Below are 24,055 nucleotides of genomic sequence, written 5' to 3' on the forward strand. Positions count from 1 at the left end.
CAGTTCAGTTATTGTATTCTTCAGCTCCATGACTTCTGTTTGGTACTTTCTAGTATTTCCTATTTCTATTAAAGTTTTCACTGCGTTCATCCATTTTTCTCCCAAGGTTGGTGAGCATCTTTATGACCATTGTTTTGAACTTATCTCTGTTTCATTAAGCTTTATTTTTCTGAGGTTTTTATCTTGTTCTTTCATTTGGAACATATTCCTCTGTTTCATCATTTTGCTTGGCTCTCGGTTGGTTGGTTGGTTGGTTGGAAACAGCCACCTCTCAAGTTTTGAAGGAGTGGCCTCATGAAGGATATGAACCTTGTTGTTTAACCCTGCCCCAACTCTTTGTTGTCTTTTAAACCTTTGTGGTTGTCCAAGTAGCCTAGTATAGTTTTAATAGATCCCAGTAGTTGAGGATAACCCTAAGGGAAGGATTTAAGCACCTAGAATCAGTCTCTTTGGAAGCCACCCTCAGGCAGCAACTTCTAAGTGTGTGCAGATGTATACATTTTCTTGGGACCACAAGCATCAGCCTCACTGGCCAGGCAATCTGGCAGTATCCCCTGGGCAGCAGTTGAAAAATCAGGCCTCCAGATGAGTGTATAATCTCTTTTCTGGGAGACATTGATGAGCTGGAGCATGGCAGAAGAGTGCCAAGAGGCGTCCACAGCTGTGTTCCTTGAGAGCAGCTACATAGTCTACTACATGTGTGCCAAACCTGAAGCCTACCCCTCAGACTAAAGCTCCAGGACAAGCGAAGTGTCCTTCACAGAAAGACTGGGGGTTGTGCCTGATATGCAGTCTGCACAGTGCCCTGGAGGTAGCTTCCTGCCAGGAACCATCTCTTTGATCCATGGGACCCAGGAATGCAAGCCCCACTGACCACTGGAACCAGGTGATGATGGAGCATCCTCTGGGTGGCAGCTGCAAAAACCAGGGCACGAACCGCGTGTAAAATTCCCCTCTAGGAGGTGGTGGTGCTCCAGAGCATGGCAGGAGAGTGCAAAGGTGTAATGCCCATCCTCTGAAGTCTCTGGGAAGGACGAGTCAGCCCCTAGATTCATGTTTAATTATGTTGGTTTTGAAAGTAGAAAATCAATAATCTATTAATGACTTATATTACTTTAACTATTATGCCTAAAATTGTATATATTTTTTTGTTTGGCTTCTGGTGGTTTTCTGGAATTTTTATTATTTTCGCCTTTGTGTCATCTCCTCTTATCATGTATCTCCAGTGTCTCAAGTATACTTTCTTGTCTGTTTGTTTTCCCTGAGACCTCCCTCTTAGAGCCCTCCAGCCTCTGACCGTAGATTAATCTCAGAGTAAATGCATTTCCAGTATAGTTAACATACCCAGTGTCATTAGTTTCAGGTGTACGATACAGTGATTCAGCAATTCCCTACATGAGCCATTGTTCATCACAAGTGCGCTCCTTAGTCCCCATAGATTTTCTTTATAATTGTTCTCTTGGAACTTTTTTTTCCCTGTCATCTGTTTTGGATTCACTGTTCACCTGGATCTCATGTCTTCTATCTTTAACCTTTTGTTTCCTGCCCTCAGGTAACTTCTTCAGAAAAGGTGAATGATAGATAACTTCTATATCCCTCCATATTTAAGAGACTTTGCCCTCAGGGCGCCTGGGTGGCTTAGTCGTTAAGTGTCTGCCTTCCGCTCGGGTCATGATCCCAGGGTCCTGGGATTTTCTTCCCTGCTTTGCGGGAAGCCTTCTTCTCCCTCTTCCATTCCCCCTGCTTGTGTTCCCTCTCTCACTGTGCCTCTTTCTATCAAATAAATAAATAAAATATTTAAAAAATAAATAAATAGAAAATAAAAGACTCTGCTCTCAAATGCTATTCAGAGCTAGATTGGGTTAAAAAAAAGGTTATTTTCCTCAGAATGTAGAAGTCATTGTCTCACGGTCTTTTCATATCCTGGATTTCTAATGAGACATTTGATGCCAGTGTGATTATTGCTCTTTTAATCCTTTTTTCCCTCTAGATGCTGTTAGGCTCTTAATACTGGATTCTAAAATTTCCCTAATAATATATCTATATTTAGGTGAAAGTAATCCTGTTTAGCACCAGGAGGGCCATTTTGATTTAAATGGAAATTCCATTTAATCCCCAGACATTTCTTGTATTCCTTTAATAATATCCTCTCCTCCAAATCGAAATCTCTTGTTCTGCAACTCCCATTATTCAGATGTTGGACCTTCTGAATTGATTGTCTTTGTCTCTTACCTCTTTTTGGTGCATCTGTCATCTCCATAGGTGATTTTTCCCACCACACTTAGAAGACTTTATATTCCAAAGCTTCTTTCCCACATTACTTATCTTTTAGAGCACCTTATTCCATTTGGAAGTCAATATCGTTTAAGATATTAAATCTCTCTATTCACATAAATTATGGTTGACCCTTAAAAAACAAAGGGGTTTGGGATGCCAACCCCAACACAGTGAAAAATCCGTATGTGTTTTGACTCCCCCAAAATTCAACTACTAAAAGCTTACTGAAGCCTCACCTTGTCAGTAACATAGTTGACTAACACATATTTTGTATGTTGTATGTGTTTATACATATTCTTTTGATAGACTAAGCTGGAGAAAGGAAAATGTTACTAAGAAAACCATAAGGAAGAGAAAATACATTTATAGGACTATACTGTATTTATCATCAGAAATTTGCATATAAGTAGTCCCATGTAGTTCAAACACGGTTGTTCAAGGGTCAGCTGGGTTTTATTTTTTTAATTTATTTTAAAGATTTTTATCTATGTACTTGAGAGAGAAAGAGAACAAGCAGGGAGGAAGGGCAGAGGGGGAGAGAGAGAGAGAGGCAGACTCCCTGCTGAGCAGGGAGCCTGACATGGGGCTCGATCCCAGGACCTGGAAATCATGACCTGAGCCAAAAGCAGATGCTTAACCAACTGAGCCACTTGGGCACCCCCAGCTGTACTTTTAAAAATTGTATTCTTCCTGGGGCATCTGGGTGGCTTAGTCGGGTGTCCGACTCTTGGTTTCGGATCGGGTCATGATCTCAGGGTCCTGAGATCAAACCCTGTTTCGGGTTCCCAGCTCAGCAGAGTCTGCTTCCCCTCGCTCTCCCTCTGTCTCTCCCCCCACCCCCACCTAACCCCCTGCTTGTGCATTGTGCTCTTGCACGCTCGCTCGCTCTCAGAATGAATGAATGAATGAAAACCTTTTTTAAAAAAATTATGTTCTTCCTGAATGCACTTCTCTCAGATCATTTTCCAATTGTTTATCTTGGTCTCTATCTTTGGGGGTTGGAGGCTTTCCTCAAATGTTTACTAATACTTGGTCAGCTTGTCATATTTATGAGATGAGCCGTGAGAGAACTGATTGAAAGTCTTGTGTCCCTAGCAAGGATTTTTCTTTAAGGTGAATAATTAAAGAGTCATCCATGATGCTGGGCACCAGAATCTGGAGAACGTTACTCTGGAGTACCAGCATCCACACTGACAATCTTTGTTATTCCATTTGTGTTCATTTTCTTTAGCGAAGGGCCCTACAGGATAAATGCCCAGCTGTCTACTGTGCTTTGTTAGGGTGTCAATGTTATTTATTATTATTTTTTTTTTTTTTTACTTTTTTTTGGTATTTTTAATGACTGAAACCAAACAAATCTAAAACTGCAGCTCCTGGAAGAACCATTTGTTCTTGCCGGTCTTGTACCTCTCCTCGAACTTGACCTTAGCCTCTCGTTGGGCCTTTCGTTTAAGAGCAGGGTCTCTGAAAACGTCCTTGTTGACAACAGTCTTGTCCAAGGGGATATCCACAAAGTACCTTGTGGGCATGAAGTTGTAATTATAAACTTTAACAAAAGACTTGATTTTTGACCTCTTGGCGATTTTCTTCTTGCCCATGGCAGCTGTCCACTTTGCGTGGATAGCGGTCAATTCCAGCCACCAGAGCATGGCTGTAGGGACGGTCTGAGGTGCCATCATCAATGTTCTTCATGATGACCGCTTTGCGTCCGGAGTAGCGTCCGGCCAGGACCAGCACCACCTTCCCGGGTTTCATGAACTTGCCCATCTCGACACTAGCCACTCGAGCCTACAGCAGAAAGCTAGGGTGTCAGTGTTACTTTACAAACCTTCAGTTAATCTCTTTCTTTATCCCTCATCTCATACCTGCATTCCATCATACCTATGTATCACAGGTTGGCTATCTCCCTCCACCACTGTAGCTCACCCTACCTTTGTCTTTCTGGGTTACCAGGACATTGCTCTTTCTGTCTCCACATAGTTTTAGATTTATAACCTTATTCCTTTATTTTAGTTTTGTTGGCTTGGAGCAGGAAGATGATATAAATAGTTGTGCAATCCATCATCTTAAAGTTTGTTTCTAGTTTTTGGCTATAATAAATGCTGTGATAACCATCATTATGTCCAAATCTTTGTGCATATCTTAATTTTTTTCACAAATTTTTAGAACTTTTTAGATTTTAAAATAGGGGCGCCTGAGTGGCTCAGTCATTGGGCGTCTGCCTTTGGCTGGGGTCGTGGTCCCAGGGTCCTGGGATTGAGCCCCACATGGGGCTCCCTGCTCGGTGGGGAGCCTGCTTCTCCCTCTCCCACTCCCCCTGCTTGTGTTCCCTCTCTCACTGTCTCTCTGTCAAATAAAATCTTTTAAAAAATAAAATAAATTTTAAAATAATTGCAGATTCACAGGAAGTTGCAAAGGTAATATAGGGAGGTTCCAGTTTCCCCCAATAGGTTGCTTCTTATGTAACTATTATCAAAACTAGGAAGTTGACATTGGTATAAAGTGTGTGTTTATCTTAATTTATAGGATAAATATTTAGAAGTGAAATAATTTAAAATTGTTGTGATTATTGTCTAATTATGTTTATGTGTGTGTCTTATTTAAAATGCTTCTTGTTATAAGTACCCAAATTCAGACTCACTTAGGCTATATCCAGAGGGATTAATAGGTAGGGAGTTGTCTGTGGACCTTGGAGATAGATTCAGTGCCTGTTTTTCTCCACCACTAAGCCAATAAAGATCTTAGCTTTATTTTTCTTTATTTTGACTTCATTCTCAGAATTCTCTTCCAGCTTGGCAGCAGTAATCATTTTGGGCAACTCCTTGGTCCTTATTGCTTAAGATTTCAGAAATAGAGCTCCCAGCATCCATCATTTCCCCCTCAAAAGGATCCTAGATCTTGCTTGGATCATGCCTCCACCCCTGTAGGGAGATAGGGTGGATAGGGCCATATGTTTGCAACCTTGGCAAATAGTAGAGGGTAATTTCCTGAAGGGAAGTGATGCTGGACAGATGAAGCAGAGTATGAAAGTAGCAATCTTAACCCTGCACTCTTACCAACCTAACAATGAGTTGTAGCTTTTTAATTTTATCTATTTTTTAAATGATGTGAATATTTCACGAGTAACAGCTTTTGTTTTATAATTGGTATATTCATGGTTACAAATTTTTCTCAAGTGAAACTATCACAGATTTTAACATGTAATATGGGGTGAGGGGCAGGGGGAGAAGCAGACTCCCCACTGAGCAGGGAACCTAATGCGGGGCTCAATCCTGGAACTCAGGGATCATGACCTGAGCCGAAGGCAGATGCTTAACCGACTGAGCCACCCAGGTATCCCTACTTTGAAATCATTTCCTCTTTAAATCAAGAGCTAAGACGTTTTTATTGTGTTTTATGGTATGCCTAATTTGGGGACCTTTTTTTGGATGTGTTTGGGAAACTAAATATGAAGTTACACATAAAAGTATATCAGTTTAATATATTAAATTATGATACAGTTGATGACCGTGTGTACTCCTCCTTGATCATATCCTTGTATTGTAGCTCTACTGTAAAATTTATAGTTACCCTGAATTTGTTCTTTTTTTATCTTGTTTTAATTACTTTTTTCTCATCTTTGAGATATAATTGACATATAATATTGTGTAAATTTAAAGCGTAAAACATATTTACTTGATACATTTATATTGCAGTATTATTGCCATTATAGCATTAGCTAACATCTGTTCTGTCATATAATTATCATTTCTTCTGGTGGTGGGAACAATTAAGATCTAATCTCAGGGCACCTGCCTGGCTCGGTCCTAGAGCATGGGAATCTTGATCTCAGGGCCATGAGTTCAAGCCCCATGCTGGGCGCTAGTTGACTTTTAAAAAAAAAAAGGGTAATTAAATGTTTTAAATTAAAAAAAAATTTTTTTTTAAACATCTTGTCTCAAGGTGCCTGGGTGACTCAGTTGGTTAAGCTTCCAACTCTTGATTTTGGCTCAGGTCATGATCAGGGTCATGGGATTGAGCCCTGTGTCAGGCTCAGCACAGAGTCTGTTTGAGATTCTCTCCCTCTCCCTCTGCTCCTCGTCACACTCAGGCTTGCTTGCTCTCTCTCTCTCTCTCTCTCTCAAATAATAAATGGATAAATCTTTTAAAAAGAAGAAAGATCTGGTCTCTTAGAAAGTTTAATGTTTGGGGACACCTGGCTGGCTCAGTCAGAGGATCATGCAACTCTTGATCTCGGGGTGATGAGTTCAAATCCCACATTGGCTGTAGATGTTACATAAATAATAAACTTTTTTTTTAAGAAAGTTTAATGTGTGTAATACAGTTTTGTTGTCTGTAATCACTCTAGTGTGTATTAGATCTTTACTAGTTGCAGTTCTGTATTTCTTTATATTTTAACTATATATTGGCCATTTCGTGTGTCTTTTAAATTTGGTTAAAGTGATGTATATAGTCTGCATCTTGCTATTTTCACTCCATCTTGTTTGTGCAATTCATTCATGCTGTTTTATTCATGTAATTCATTCATTTTGTTGGATATAATATTTCATTATATCAAAATACCATGACTTATCCATTCTCTTTAAAAAAAAAAAGATTTTATTTATTTATTTGACAGAGAGAGACACAGTGAGAGAGGGAACACAAGCAGGGGGAGTGGGAGAGGGAGAGGCAGGCTTCCTGTGGAGTAGGGAGCCCGATGAGGGGCTCGATCCCAGGATGCTGGGATCATGACCTGAGCCGAAGACAGACACTTAATGACTGAGCCACCCAGGCGCCCCTGTCCATTCTCTTCTTGATGGACATTTAGTTTCCTGCTTTGGGTTATTACGAACAGTGCTGCTGTAAACATGGTCACATGTGCTTCCTCTAGGGTGCTCATTGCAGTGTGACTCATAATAGCCAAAAAATGGGAACAATCCAAATGTCCATCAGTTGATGAATGGATAAATGAAATGTGGTCTATCCATATAATGGAATATTATTCATAAAAAGTAATGACGTACTGATACATCCCAAAACATAGGTATACCTAGGAAAACATTATGCTATGTGAAAGACGTCAGTCAGAAAAGACCATATATTGAGTGGTTCCACTTACATGAAAGGTCCAGAAAAGTCAGCTTCATAGAGACAGAAAGTAGATTAGTGGTTTCCAGAGTCTAAAGGATAGAATGGTGAGTTACTGCTAATGGGATTGGGTTTTTTTGTCAGAGTGATGAAAATTTTCTAAATTTAGATTGTGGTGAGATTGTACAACTCTGTGAATATACTAAAACCACTGAATTATATGCTTTAGATTGGTGAACTTGTGGCATGTGAATTATATCTCCCTAAAGAAGTTAAAAATAATTTCTGGGACAGTGTTTTTCAGACTAACCCACTGGTAGGTTATAAACCAGTTTAGTGGGTTTAGTAATAGACTTTGTAAAAAGAAAAAGGTAGGGTGGAGTGGGAAGTTCATGTAGCTAATGTTAATATATAAATTCCTGAAATGTATAAGTGAAAACTCACAAGTAGCATATTCTCTATGGCAATTATGAATAGATAGTATTTGCTCACAAAAGACAGTAAATTTTTGTTTGGCACTTTGGTTTTACTATTTATTTGGGTGATTAGAGATTGGGGTAAAGGATGGTTAGGAATGAGGATTATACCAGAAATGGAATCTGAATTGAAAAGATCCTTAGAAATAAGGGGGAACGCCCTGACTAATACGGTTTTTATCATTTGTCTGTTCTTACTCTTTGTGTCAAGTCTGGCTTGGAAATATGAGAGGAGCAAAACTGTCAAACTTTTCCACTACTTTCTGCCTTCCTCACAGATTTTTGCCTTGGCTTCATTCTGTACCCTAGCCAAGTATATTCCTATTTCTAACAGTACTGCTGTTTGGATCAGGTTATCTCTTTTGAAATCATACTGCTATTAAAATTTGATCCATTATCCATTTCAGTTAATATGAGATTTTATAGATGTACTGGGTTAAATTTTATATGCTTTGAGAGCTTTAAAGTGCTGACATAATTTTTTTCTTCTGCACACGAATAGCAGCATTTGAGACCTGAAGTGTAGGTATGAGGAATTTAAAAGCATAGACTGAAACTATTTTAGAACTCCCCTTTTTTGTTCTGGGAGGAATGGGTTTTAGTTCCTAATATTAATAAGCTGAAATTTCTTTCTGTAGTATTACTCTTTATTCTTAACACCCATCATCAATGAAAGTTACAGTGATTCTGAATTCTTTAATCATATCACCATATTGTCCTCATTATCTAATAGTAATTGTTTAATCAAAATATTTCTTTTGTTTTTGTCTTTTTATGACAGAGACTTTTTTCAGTTGTCTTGATACTCCATGATGGACATCATTTACAAAAGTATGGCATTAGTAAAACATGGGTAGTTTGAGAAAGCCAAGATGATACAGGATCAGAAGGAAATGTAAAACTATTAACTAGTATCCTCAAGGGAAAAGACGATGCATCATTGAAACTATGCAGGAGTCTGTGAAAGAGGAACATTCAGGAGCAAAAATGGGGTGCCTGGCTGGCTCAACTGGTAGAAATAGGATTCTTGATCTCAGGGTTGTGAGTTAAAGCCCCATGTTGGGCATAGAGTTTATTTTTAAAAAAAAGTGTAGGACATTAAAAATATGGTAGAAATGTAATAGACAACATAAGTTAGATAAATCTAGAAAGTAGAACAACAAAATCTAGGAGATAGAAAATGTAAGAAAATTAATGTGGTGAGTCAGAGGGTCCAGCATCTGAGAAAACATGTTCCAGAGAGAATAGACGAAATGAAGAGGATTAAATTTACATTGAAATACAGGAAATTTTCTCAGAACTAAATGAATCTCTGTCTTGCAAGTAATTACACAGAAAGTACTTAGCAAGCTGGTGTTTTTAAAAGCCATTCAGGAAATTTCAGAACATGGGGATTAAAGAGAAACTCCTTAAAAAACAAAAAACACCAAGGGAGGAAAACAAGTCCTGTTTGGAGACTCAAGAAATCAGAAGGCACTGGTTGGACTTGTCGGCTCCACCACTGAAAGCTAGAAGGCAACAGCATTTATTTTATACCCAGACCAGCAGTCAAGGGTGAGGATAAAATAATGAGAGAGTTCTTAAACTTACCTCCCATGCACTCATTCTCCAGAAGTTCCTGATAAATGTGCACTATGAAATGAAGGAGTAAATCTAGAGAGGAAGACTGTGGCACTGAAGGGACAGGACATCACCGCAGAGAGATGACTGACTATTAAGACGTTATATATTTGAAATTAATACTTAAATGCAAATTTAGTATATTTTTAAAATGACGTTTAAAAGTTAAAAAGTAGGATTCCCCTCCCCCACCAGTCTTAGGTAATCTTTCCCTGTTGTTTTTAGAGTAAGAGGAGAGTTTCTTCTGTCCCAACACGTCAGGGTAGAGACTTGTATTTCACATTGTGACTTGCAATTCATAACTCTTGAACCGGGAATTCTACTTATAACTAAAATACTCTTCACAAATATTCGCTTCCAAGAATGTCCAAATCTTTTAAAAATAATTTTTTAACATTATGAATCCCATGATATTTGTAGAATTCTGATATTTCAGCGTTTTTATGTCTGGTTTTCCTACTTATATTTCACTGCTTTTCAAAAGTTTTACAATTGTAGTTCTCATGGTCAAATTGTAATTTTATTTTATTTTTTGTAATTTTAATTGTAAAAGGCACAAGCTTGAAATTAGAGAATCTGTTTTAGAAATTCATCTTAATCTTAAATTTAGGAATGTTCATTCAGACTCATTATTTCTACCTAGGAAATTGGGCCAGTTAGTTCTTTACTAAATAAGTTTTCCAAAGACCTATTTTCACTAAAAATGAACACATTGAATCGTGTAGTTGATAGCGACTTTTGTATTCCTGGAAGACAAAAAAGTACTAAGAATTGAGGCAGGTTGGAAAGTTCACCAAAAATCTAAATCTGAATCATTAGTTATGCTTGCCAAGATATTTCTTATGTCTCAATAGCCCATATAACTGGTTTTGCTATTAAAATTTTTTTCTGTTAAATTGTATCTTTTGAAAAACAATCTGATGAAACAGAATGATGAAAAGGTAAAATATTGGAAAAATAGGGATGAAAATTCCTTTTCCTGCAACTACTGAAAGGAATGTTGTATATCCTGCTTATTTTGCTTAAAACTATAATTTATAAAGCAGGCAACTAATAGGTGTCAGACCTGAATACAAATCCAAGTCTTACTGCCTCTGAACTTCGTAGTGCACAGAAATTTTGATACAACTAATTGATGGCATGTAGAGAAAGGAATTAGTAAAATTTTTTTATTCATTATAAAGTGAGAAACCCATTTTTACCTATCAAATAAGCTAAGTTTCCCAAAGCTGTTAGCCCATATATGGCAGGAAATGTAACTCAGTTACAACCTCTTTAGAAAAGTCATACTTACATAATAATTCTAAAAGTTGTTCATGACCACAGACTGGAAGGAAATAGTTTAAAATACTAATTTGTTCAGAATAGAAGTGTTTTAAAACAAAATAATTATTTTCCAAATTCTCTATATTTAACATGTTTTTACAAATAGGGAGACTGTTTCTATCCTTACCTGGTAGTTTAACTTCAGGGAAATAATTCTGAATGCAGAATAAAGATTATCCAAAAATACTCATCAGCTTTGTTTTTAGTGGTAAAAAATTAGAAACAAGTTAAATGTCCATCTGAGCAGAAAGTGCCAAAGTAAGTGGTGGTACATCTAAGGAAAATATGTAAGATTTAAGAGATTGCATAGGAGGGGGCGCCTGGGTGGCTCAGTCGTTAAGCGTCTGCCTTCGGCTCAGGTCATGATTCCGGGGTCCTGGGATCGAGCCCCGCATCGGGCTCCCTGTTCCGCGGGAAGCCTGCTTCTCCCTCTCCCACTCCCGCTGCCTCTGTTCCCTCTCTCGCTGTCTCTCTCTGTCAAATAAATAAATAAAATCTTTAAAAAAAGAGAGAGAGAGAGAGAGAGATTGCATAGGAATGAGGAGAAAACTTTAAAATATAATAGGAAAAGCAGGATACCAATTTGTTTATATAGTATGTGATTACAGATACATATTTTCATAAAAATATAGGAAAATACTGAAAGAAAATATAATAGTTTTATCAGCAATTTTGTTTGGATATTGAGTTTCAAGTAATTTTTTCCCTTTTGTACTTTTATGTATTTCCCAGATTTTATTTAATCATGTACTGATTTTTATTTAGTTAGTATTATTTTCCTGGGGCATCTGCGTGGTTGGTTAAGTGTCCAACTCTTGGTTTCAGCTTAGGTGATGATCTGAGGGTTGTGAGATCCAGCCCTGCGTCAGGCTCAATACAGAGTCTGCTTGAGATTCTCTCTCCCTCTCCCTCTGCCCCTCTCGTGCGCACTTGCTCTCTCCCACTCTCTCTCAAATCTTTTTTTAAAAAAATACTTTCCTAACATAAAGTGATAGCTAATATTTTCTTAGGCTACTTTATATGTTAAGTGGGGAGACATTTTGATAATGACATTTTCTTAATGTCCTATTCTCTCCGTATGGAATGAACATGTTTGTATTATTTCTTAGATCTGAAACTCAGCACCGAGGCTCTGCTCCCCACTCTGAAAGTGATCTACCAGAGCAGGAAGAGGAGATTCTGGGGTCTGATGATGATGAGCAGGAAGATCCCAATGATTATTGTAAAGGTAAGGCTTTGATAAGGAGATACCAAGTAAGACATGATTCATGCAATATCTCACTTAATATTTGGTCTGTGAGTGTAAGCTGTTTTGATGTTTTCTGCTTTTTGCATCCTTTACTTGAAGTATAAGAAATAGTATTTCCTCTCACTTCAATTTAATTTAGTAAACCTTGGTTTTATATTAATCTGTTTTTACCCTTTTTTCTCCTTAAAAATGATAGTGCATATTTACCGTAGAAAATTTCAGAAATACGTTAAACAGAAAGAAAATAAAAGCCATCTGTAACACTGTATCATCCAGAAGTAACCAATGATATTTGGTATATAGACTTTTCAGAAAACCTTTCATTACTTGTTTCTCATAGTGATGATTGCTAAGATAAGTTAAACTGGAATTATAGATACTTAAAATATTAATAGCAAGTGATACCAGAATGTATCGTACAATCTGGGAGAACCTGGTTTGTATTATTCTCAGCAAGCAAAGATGTAAAAATACCTTGATTCCTGCCACTGTTGGCAGCCTTTTCAGGCTTTCCTTGTTTTTGTTTTGTTGGGTTGTGTTTTAGGAAAACAAACTATTTTCTTTTCTTTCTTTTTTTAAGTTAAATAAATGTAATTCATTTATCTCCCTCATAAAAATACATCCTGAGACTACAACTATAAATAGATTTTATTTATAAACATTTATATGTTTAGATAAATCTATTAGATTATTGAGGGGCAAGAATATTGTGATACATAACCTTATTTTTGTTTGAGAATGACTTATTTTGGGATGCCTGGTGGCTCAGTCGCATCTGCCTTCAGCTCAGGGTTCTGCATCAGGCTCCTTGCTCAGCGGGAGCCTGCTTCTTCCTCTGCCGCTCCCGCTGCTTGTGCATGCTCGCTCGCTCGCTCTCTCTCTCACACACACACACACACACACACACACACACACACACACACACACACAAATACACACAAATAAATAAAATCTTTAAAAAAAAAGACTTAATTTTTTAAGTAACTTGGTTGTTCAACAAAACATCACTTTCTTACTCTAAATCATTCTTATTCTCTAAGATTTTTTTTAAGATTTACTTATTTTTAAAAATGAGGATTTATTTAGAGAGAGAGAACACAGGCATACACGCACGCAGGGGGTGGGGCAGGGGCAGAGGGAGAAAGACTCTATAGTGGACTTGCTGCTGAGCGCAGAGCCCAACCCAGGGCTCTATCTCACAACCCCGAGATCGTGACTGAGCCGAAATCAAGAATTGGATGCTTAACCAACTGAGCCACCCAGGGGCCCCTAAGATTTTTTTTCATAACATGAGTTCAGTAATACTCTGTGGCTTACTTAAAATTTTTTTCTGTTCGGGGCGCCTGGGTGGCTCAGTCGGTTAAGCAACTGCCTTCGGCTCAGGTCATGATCCTGGAGTCCCGGGATCGAGTCCCGCATCGAGCTCCCTGCTCAGCAGGGAGTCTGCTTCTCCCTCTGACTCTCTTCCCTCTCGTGCTCTCTATCTCTTTCTCTCAAATAAATAAATAAAATCTTTAAAAAAAAAAAATTGTTTTTCTGTTCAATTGATTATGTAGAAAAAACCATTTTTATTTGATAAACTATGTATAGATGTTGCAAAATGGAATGTGAGATAGCTTTTCTCACTACTTAAGTGACTGTTTCCTTCCTTTTGTTTCTTTCAGGAGGTTATCATCTTGTGAAAATCGGAGATCTATTCAATGGAAGATATCATGTGATCCGAAAATTGGGCTGGGGACACTTTTCAACAGTGTGGTTATCATGGGATATTCAGTAAGTTGTAGTGGTCCTGCAAAAGAATTAGTTAGGCAATGCCTAAGGGTTTTCATCTGATTTTCCAGAGATGGTCTAGCCTTCAGTCTAGCTCTAGACCAATTTCTTGATCAGAATTTTGTTGTTGATAATCTTTATGTTTTTGAGCAAATTTGTCTTTCCTCTGGGGAAGAAGCGCCTTAGAGACAAAAGATTGATTAAATTAGTATCCATAAGGCACTTGGAACTCGGAAATTCAAAACATTACAAATATTCAATGGAAGTATGGTATGTAAATTTATAGGGTGTTTTTGTGGGTTTTTTTTATTGGAGTAAAGTTTTAGATGATGTCTTATAGCAACCTATGTGAAATTATTTTCTTGTAGTTTGTTTTGGTAAGAGATTTGCTCGACCATACAGTCTAAAATTTTTCCTACGTAAAAATCACAGGTAATTAAAATGGGATGTTTACCTACAGGTGTACTGTCTGTCTTTGATGAGACAGTAATTGAGATCTGTGCACTTTGTTTTTTTTCAGTTTGGTTTCACCCCAAGTATTTCTTCTGGCCTCTTCTAAACTTTTAACCTTTTAGCTTTTGACATGCAGATATACAGGACACTTCTGGTTTGATAAGGTTTTCCCCCCGTATTTATTACCATTTCATGGTTTTACTTGGATTCAGAGAGGCATTCAGAAGGTAGACTTTAACTTGGAGAAAATGTGTGCTGACTGAGATTACCTGAGAACAGATTTTCTTCCTCCTATAAATGAAATCTGTCCAGTTAGTACGGTTAACAGGTACACATGATTGCATAGAAATAGCCTTTGTTTAAGTACAGGGAAACATGGAATCAGTACTTGTACTTTTGTCACTGCCTCCCAGTTATGGCTAAATTTTACCTTCCTAAAGTGAGGATAGGGCATTAGTCTTAACTGCCTGTGTTTGTTTCTTAGGGGAAAGAAGTTTGTGGCAATGAAAGTAGTTAAAAGTGCTGAACATTATACTGAAACAGCACTAGATGAAATCCGGTTGCTGAAATCAGTGAGTATTAATTAGATAATATGTGTGAACAGCAAAACATCATAAAGTTTTACTGAATTAAGACATACCAAATGTAGACTCTTTAGCATGACTAATTTTTATTGTAAAGTTCCAGTATCCTTAAAGAGATAGAGGAAGATGACAGTATTTTTTTTTTAAAAAAAGATTTTATGTGTGTATTTGTCAGAGAGAGCACAAAGCAGGGGAGGGGCAGGTAGGGGGAGAAGCAGGCTCCCTGCTGAGCAAGGAGCCCGATGTGGAACTTGATCCCAGGACCCTGGGATCATGACCTGAGCTGAAGGCAGATGCTTAACTGAGCCACCCAGGCGCCCTAGAAGATGACAATATTTATAAATTCTGTGCTTATGGTAGGGGAAGTGGTGGATTCCCATCATAAACACTAAAAAAAACTTTCAAATAAAATATTTATCGAGCATGTTTTATGTACCAGATAGCACAAAAAATGTTTTACTTTCCTACTATGGTTAAAAGTAAAGTTGTCTGACAATAGCCAAAATATCCAGATGTCCATCAACAGTTGAATGGATAAAGAAAATGTGAGATAGATAGATAAATAGCTAGCTGTAATGGAATATTACACAGCCATCAAGAAGAATGAAATCTTGCCATTTGCAGTGACATGGGTGGAACTAAAGGGTATTATGCTAAGAATAAATCAGAGAAGGACAAGTACCATATGATTTTAAGAAACAAAACAGATGAACATAGGGGAAGGGAAGGAAAAATCAAATAAGATAAAAACAGAGAGGGTGACAAACCATAAGAGGAAACCAACTGAGGGCTGCTGGAGGGGAGTTGGGCATTAAGGAGGGCACTTGATGTAATGAGCACTGGGTTTTATATGCAACTGATGAATCACTAAACTCTACTTCTGAAACTAATAAAAAAAGTAAACTTGTGTGAATAAGTATATAACATCTATTTTATGCTTTAAAATATTATAAAAATATATAACATAAAATAAAAGCTGTTTAATTCCTTTTTTATATCTTAAAACTTAAATTTTAGAAAAACTTTTTGTTTTGTTAAAAATTAGGAAGTTATGGTAGGAGGAGCTTAAACTTAGAGTAAGAAAACGTGGGCTTTAAGACCAGCCTTAGTCCAGTGTATCCTCCAGCTCATCACTCCATTTCTTCTGAGCCCTTGAGTTTTCATTTGTTAGACCAGGAGAGCTCTAAGAAAGTAATTTTCAGAGTGCCAGTCGGACAAGATAGGAGCCTGTGCCAAAAGTTAAATCAATACTGCTTGCTTCCTTCGTTGAGAAGGTTCTTTATGGGGGGAATAAAAAAGTTTAGCTGAGTAAACAGTGTGATGAATATTGGTTCAGTGGTTGTTTTGCATCCTGTAAAAGCTCCTTAATTCCTCATGGTCTGGTAACCAGCAATTAATTAGAGAGTGACACTTTTAGTAGAAAAATGATTGAATTAGAGCAATAGTCTTTGTCAGTTGTATTTCCTTTTGTGCACTGTTTATTTCTTTGCCTATTTGAACTATTAAAATTTTAGTATGTTTTTCTCATAGATGTGTGTGAGCTCTTTCTTGGGAGTAATTAATCCTTTGTTACATATGCTGTAGGTTTTCCCTCCCCCACTATTTGGCTTATTTCCACACTTTGCCTGTTGCTAAATACTGTCTCTTTCCCACTGTAGGTTCGTAATTCAGACCCTAATGATCCAAATAGAGAAATGGTCGTTCAACTACTAGATGACTTTAAAATATCAGGAGTTAATGGAACACGTATCCTTTTAAGAACTGTTTGAAAATCATGAAATAACCTTATCTCCAGGAGAGGAAACCAGATTTATATAAATAGCATTTGGCTCTTTTCTCAAGGCAAAGTATAATGAAACTACTTTGGGTTATTGTTAACTTCTGCACACAGATGTGAATAGTGTTTATATGTTGTGACTTGTCAGGGGATTGCTTTAGGCATTTTTCCCTTTTCAGGCAAATTAAACCAAAGTCAAAAGAAAACCTTTTTTTTTTTTTGATTAGCCTTGTATTAGTAAAGGTTCTGTGATTTTTATCAATTAGCACAGAAATTTTAATGGAAGTAATTTTTCATGATAAACACTGGATAAAGAAAAATTTAACACATTGTATTATCTACCAGCCTTGAACATTGAAGAGGCTGTGCATATAGGTTATCATGCTTAGAATCTAAACAGATGTGATTGTGTTCTATTAAGATGAACAAACTGACTTGTTTAATGTTTTTATCTGGATTTTTAGAATTTCTATAGTTGAAAGGAACCTTACCTGATTTTTTTCGTAAGTTAATGTCAAAGTGACATGTGGTGAACTGATTAAGAGGTTGTTGCAACAGCCTTGCTTATGAAGGCTTATCAGACTTTTCAGAATAAAAGATGAAGTAAAATCTCACTTGGATTGGAGAGTCTAAAACTACCTGTTCATAAACTATTTAAAAATGTAAAAGGAAAGACATTTCATCTCTCATTCTACTCTTCCTGCATATTTAGCTTCTCTTAACACACTGTTAATTGCCAACTATCTCTTTTTAAGGAGGTGGGCTACGTATGGTTCTGGCATCATGTGGACTATGGTAAGAGACTTGAATGGAGAAGTGAGAGAGAACAGGTGATAATGTGAAAAGTTCTTATCTGTCATTCTGAATTTAGTTGTGAGTTATTTCCTTGGAGAAGTACAAATCACATATCCCTGATGTCAGAAGAAAACTGCAAGAATCATCCATTTTAAAAGAGTCTTGTGACTGTTGTGGTCACTTTGTAGGTGGCTTACTCTGTGTGTATATAATAAGGCTAACCAAGATGTAAAAACATACATAGGATGCCATTAGATTCTGTTTCCCTGTTTGATCTTGTAATGTATGTCATGCCAACTCTCTGCTAATTTGGGAAAGTTACAAATAAAACTAGAAATATTCTAAATAATCTCCTCAGTAATGCTTGAGTACCATTATTTGACTCCAATGAAGAAGGGTGTTTTTGTTTTTTTTTTTAATCTTAGTGGGTTTGAATTTCAAGTTCCAAGGTATTTTCCAAGTATTACCAAGCGGTTTCTCTGTAGTTTTATCCACTGAGTTCCTCTTTGCCCTAAGCCCATTTCTCTCTGCTCTTCCTCCTGCTTGTCTCCCAACTGTCTGGGCTACTGCATTATTTGCTGCTACTAGAGATTGAAAAGGATAAAAGAGCACTGAGTTAAGGGTTAATGGGTTATGCTGTTCTCTTCTCACAACATAAGCATGTCTGCATGGAGCCATAGATCTGTATTTTTCTTTGTATCTGAGCATCTCCAGAGGACCGTCCTTCTCATACTGAAGTATAAGGGGCCCTGAACTAGAAAGTTATATAGACTTCAGTATAGTTGGTTCGTTCTACTTCTATAGGTGGTAAGGGGCGAGGAGTGATAAAAGAGGGACCGCTGTTTTATATATACTATTGACATTAGCCAGTGAGTATCCTTTTCGGCCGTCTTTGTGACCTACTATGTCTTTAGGATACTTCTTATTTCTAGTATGTATTTTGCCTCTTTTCCTAGCTCCTCTTACTCATAATGTGCTCTAAATGTGACCCTTATTAGTGTTCAGCCCTTTGTGTTTTTTCTTTACACCAGCTCCCCAAGAAAATTTTTTCATGTATCCTTTTATCCTTTTTGTTTCTTAGGCTGCTAAATGTTTGGTCATTTTTATATCACTGCTTACAGATTAAAATACTATTGTCAAATTGCAGTGCTTCTCTCAACAAATCAAAGAATGAAACTAGGAACATAATAGAGTAACTTAAAAATTCTGTTTTCTGGGTTGTTGGTTTTTTTTTTTTTTTTAAGCAATCTGCATTTTAAAAATCCTGTTTTGGTATATTTCACATATACAAAAGTAGAATAGTTGAGTGAATCTCCACAGACCCATTATACATTTTAGGATCTTGTTTGATCTTGTTTTGTGTCTACCTCCTGCTAATTTTGTGGGCAACCTTAGATATATTATTTCACCCATAATTCTTTCAGATTGTATCTCCAAAAGACAAGGACTTTAAAATATAACCTCAATACAATTACCATACCTAAAAAAATTGGGACCGGTTTTTAGTCATCCAGTATCTAATCTGATAGTGTTTCAGTCTCCAAATGTCGCATACTTCTTTTTCTTTTCAGTGTGTTTCATTCTTATTTGGGTGTTTTATAGATATATAGATATATATTTTTTCTGTGTCTCTACTTTTTAATATATGGACTATAGCTGTAACTGCTTAATTTCCTTGTCTGCTAATTCTGACATCTATGTCACTTCTGGTTTAGTTTTGAATGATTGAATTCTAATTTTCAACTATGTTTTCTTGCATCTTTCCTGCCTGTAATCTTTGGTAGATATATTGTGATTTTTCATTTGGCTGCTGGATATTTTGTATTCCCATAAATCTTGAGTTTTGTTCTGGGATGCAGTTATATCACATGGAAACAGTTTGATCCTTTTCAGATTTTACATTTATGATTTATTAGATAGATCCAGGGCAGTGTTCAGTTGAGGACTAATTGTTGCCTGTACCGACATAAGACCTTCCTGAATAATCTACCCAGACACCCATGACTATGAATTTTTCTAGTCTTTATGTTTTTTTAATTGAGATAAATTAGAACATTGCATTAGTTTTGGGTGTACACATATAAATGATTTGAAAAATGTGTGTATTGCAAATGGTTACCACAGTAAGTTAACATCCATCACCACTCATAGTTAACAGGTTTTCTTCTTGTGATGCGAACTTTTAAGATCTACTTTCTGAGCAGCTATCAAATATACAGTATAGTATTGTTAACTGTAGTCACCATTCTGTACATTATATCCCCAAGACTTACTCATCTCAAACTAGAAGTTTATGCACACACACATCTTTATCCATTCTTCCATCAGTGGACTGTGTCTTGGCTATTGTAAATGATTCTGTAATGCACATGGGGATGCTGGTAACTTAATGAATTTGGGGTAACAATTTCATTTCTTTCAGATAAATACTCAGAAGTAGAATTGCTGGATTATATGGTAGTTCTATTTTTAATCTTTTGAGGAACGTTTGATACTATTTTCCATAGTTTTCTGCACCAACTTATGTTCCCACCAGCAGCACACAAGGATTCCCTTTTCTCCACAGCCTCACCAACACTTGTTATCTCTTGTCTTTTTGATAGTAACCATTCTAACAGGTGTGAGGTGATATTTTGTTGTGGTTTTGGTTTCTGTTTCCCTGATGATTAGTGATGTTGAGCACCTTTTCATGTCCCTGTTGGCCATCTGTATGTCTTCGGAAAAATGTCTATTTACATCCTCTGCTCATTTTTTAATAAAATTTTTTTCTATTGAGTTGTGAAAATTCCTTATATATTAACCCCTTATCAGATACGTAGTTTGCAGATAATTTCTCCTATTCAGTACATTGCCTTTTCATTTTGTTAATGGTTTCTTTTGGTGTGCAGAAGAGTTTTAGTTTGATTTAGTCCTATTTGTTCATTTTCACTTTTGTTGCTTTTGCTTTCTTCTGGTGTCAGATCCAAAATATCATTGCCAAGACCAGTGCCAAGGAGCTTACTGCCTATTGCCTATGTTTTTGTCTAGGAGTTTTATGGTTTCAGGTCTTAACACTCAAGTCTCCATTTTGAGTTGATTTTTGTATTAGGTGTAAGATAGTGGTTAAGTTTCATTCTTTTGCATGTGGCTGACTAGCTTTCCCAGCACCATTTATTGAAGAGACTTGTTCTTTCCCCAGTGTATATTTACGGCTCCTTTGTCATAAACAAATTGACTATATGATAGGTTTATTTCTGGTCCACGACTATGACTTTGAATTTGTCTAGCTTTTTTGATGAGAACAGACATTGTTGGAGCCCTTTGGGAATGCTGGCCACTGTTCCCTCAGATGATATTTTCCCCCTGCCTCCTTGTATTTCCTTGTATACTTACGTTGATTAGTACTCTGCTAAATTCTTGAGGGGATCCCTTTGCAGATCTCCAAGATTCTCTTTTTCTGTAGCTGCCTTGGTCTCCCAGGACTCTTAACTCCTTCTCTTAAACTCAAGGAATCTGGAAAGTCTCAAAGCAGTAACATGGGGCAATCATAGGATTCACCTCATTTGTTTCTCTTTTCTCAAGGATCACTGCCTTTATTGCCTGATGTCAGGGTCAATAAATCTGTTGTTTTATGTATTTTGTCTGCTTTTGTTGTTGTCATTTTAAGCAAGAGGGTAAATGCATGACCTGTTAACTCCATCTTGACAGAAGCAGAAGTTCCTAGGTACGTTTAACTTTGAGAAATTGCCAGCCAGTTTTCCAAAGTGGTTGTACCATTTTACACTTCTGTTAGCAAATATGAGAGTTCTAATTGCTCCATATCCTCGCCTACATTTGGTCATGTTAGTCTTTTTATTTTAGTCTGGTGAATTTGAAATGCTATCTTATTAAAATTTTGATTGTGTTTCCCTGAGGTAATATGTCCCTTTAATCTTTAATTTAGAACACTGCCTTCCTTTAATGGCATTGACTTTTTTTTTTTTTAAGAATCCAGAGCAGATATTTTGTCTCTTAATTTAGATTTGTCTAATGGTTTCCTGAAAATTAAATCCAGGTTAATTATTTTTGTCAAGTATACTACATGGATGATGTTCTCGAGAAGTGTATTACATCAGAGGGTACCTGACATCAGTATGTGCTTTATCATTAGTGGATAATAAGTTGGATCACTGGGTTAAGGCACAGTCTTCCAGATTTCCCTGTTTAGAAGTACCTTTTTCCTTTCATAATTAATAAGCAGTCTGGGGAGATACTGTGACATTGAGACTTTATTCCCAACAATCTAACACAGGAGTTACAGTGTTGTGTTGATTCTTACTTGAATCCATTATTACTATAGTAATTATAAAATGGTGATTTTTTTTTTTTATTTCTGTCTGTCTTTGTATATCTATTACTTGACTTTTTCTTTAAAAAGTATATTTCCAGGGGCACCTGGCTGGCTCAGTCTCAGGGTCATGATTCTGAGTCCCATGTTGTGTGTAGAGATTACTTAAATTAAGATTAAAATCTTAAAAAAATTAAAAGATTTTCCTATCCACACGCATACTTTTTAAAGTATCTGGACTCATTCAGTTTTTATTTTTTATAAGTTAATTCATAACTTCATTTTTAAAAATGTTTTCAACTTGGCCAGTGACGTCCTCTCAACTGTTCCTCTTGATATGTTCCATTACTGTTCACACAGCAAGGTTTCCAGGTTCACCTGGAATTTGGCCATTTCTTCAAGGTGTCCAGGTTTTCCTTTAGTGGAGAATCTTAGTTAAAGGAAAAGTGTAGGGGCGCCTGGGTGGCTCAGTCGTTAAGTGTCTGCCTTCGGCTCAGGTCGTGATCCCAGGGTCCTGGGATTGAGCCCCACATCGGGCCTCCCTGCTCTGTGGGAAGCCTGATTCTCCCTCTCCCACTCCCCCTGCTTGTGTTCCCTCTCTCACTGTGTTTCTGTCAAATAAATAAAATCTTAAAAAAAAAAAAAATAAAGGAAGAGTCTAGGGGCGCCTCGGTGACTCAGTCATTAAGCATCTGCTTTCAGCTCAGGTCATGATCCCAGGGTCCTGGATGGAGCCTCACATCGGGCTCCCTGCTCAGCAGGAAGCCTGCTTCTCCCTCTCCCACTCCCCCTGCTTGTGTTCCCTCTCTTACTATGTTTCTTTCTGTCAAATAAATAAAATCTTTAAAAAAAATAATAAAGGAAAAGTCTGGGCACTAGGTCATTATTACATATGTATATCTCAACTTTCCCCTTATGTAGTAATTTCTGGAGGTGCAAGGTAGCAACGTACTGCAAAAATCCCACCCGTGCCCTGCACACTCCTAGGCTCAGAGTTATTCCTGCTTATGGTGATTGGGATGTTGATACAGAAAGAGAACACACGGTGGCACTAGAATCAAGATTAGTTTTGTAAACTACAGAGCATAAAGCAAGTCAGTTTCCTATTTTTAAAAAACGTTGGCCTTCACATTTTTTTAGGTTACGTTTTGGTACATTATCTCCTGTAGTTAAAGCTTCCTGCTTTGAGACCATGAGAGTAAGAGTTGTTACCCTGAGCATTAGTTTTGCATCAGGGAGAAGTAATCAGCAACTTAAGGCTAGTGCTTTCACTAATTGAATGTGCAGGTTTCACTTTTCTTTTACTACTGGTGTTTTAATGTGCATAGTTTTATCAGTAAACCAGCACCCCCGAATTTTCCATTTCTTGGATGTTTTCAGTAACTTAAACATTCTTTCACCTTTGGAATTCAGAATATTGACAGCTAGTTATTTTTTTAGTCATACTCTATAACTTTTCATACTGAAAGAATAATACAGTAAATTTCATTGGGGTAGAACATTTTATCTTGCCTCTTCTCTTGTGCCTCCTTTTTCCTTCCTTAACAAACTCCTAGATATCTGCATGGTGTTTGAAGTTTTGGGGCATCATCTGCTCAAGTGGATCATCAAGTCCAATTATCAAGGGCTTCCACTGCCTTGTGTCAAAAAAATTATCCAGCAAGTATGTATCCTAATATTGTCTATGTGGTGATTGTTTTATATTCTTAAAGTGTCAGGGGTTTCCTATATCAAACAGAATTTTTTTTTTAAACTAGGGATTTTTTTAATTGCTAAAATTAGGTGTTTTATTCAGCCCCTAGTGTTTGTTCTGTCTTTAAGTGTTTTAGCAATAACCATTTTTCCCAGATTCATCTCCTGTAATAATTATTAGAGGGGAAGATGTGTTCAGTGACTGGTGTTGGAAATTTGGAGCCCTTATCTGGAAGTTCTGGTTACAGATATTGATTATTAATAGAGAATTGCTATGTCAAATTATTACTGTCTCTTTATAGAACATTATTCAAGGGTATTTTCTAATATTCTAAATAGCTTTCAATACAGTAAAGTTTACTCTCAGGAAAATATACTTCAAAGGGCAAATAATTTGGATAATGTGTTTTAGTGGAAAGAGCTCTAAACTGGGAATCAGGAGACCTCAGTTCTTTATCAACAAGGAAATTTGAATTAAGAGATACTAAATCTCTTTCATCACCTATATTTCAACATTTAAAGAGCATATTGACTTTTATTCTCGGCCTTTATGTTCTTCATTAAATATCTCCAAATACAATTAGCTTTTTAATTTTTTATTATAGGTACACTCTTGCCTTTGCTCATAGTTTACGAGTAATCTTTCTGGGGAAGTTTCTT

General features: G+C 36.9%; 1 protein-coding gene and 1 pseudogene across 1 annotated transcript in view; one reads left to right on the forward strand and one right to left on the reverse strand.

The window, feature by feature from the left end:
• Window positions 1–24,055, forward strand: part of SRPK1 (SRSF protein kinase 1) — a 78,319-nt gene that overhangs the window by 32,016 nt on the left and 22,248 nt on the right. Inside the window, 5 exon segments of the mRNA XM_028120564.1 lie at window positions 11,879–11,997; window positions 13,683–13,791; window positions 14,726–14,813; window positions 16,484–16,571; window positions 23,260–23,366. Coding sequence (XP_027976365.1) covers window positions 11,879–11,997; window positions 13,683–13,791; window positions 14,726–14,813; window positions 16,484–16,571; window positions 23,260–23,366 — 511 coding nt within the window.
• LOC114222168 (large ribosomal subunit protein eL27 pseudogene) lies at window positions 3,626–4,072 on the reverse strand (annotated as a pseudogene).

This window comes from Eumetopias jubatus, unplaced genomic scaffold, assembly GCF_037043125.1.
Source record: "Eumetopias jubatus isolate StellerSeaLion01/CBP00866 unplaced genomic scaffold, mEumJub1_p1.0 scaffold_6, whole genome shotgun sequence".
Taxonomy (NCBI): Eukaryota; Metazoa; Chordata; class Mammalia; order Carnivora; family Otariidae; genus Eumetopias; species Eumetopias jubatus.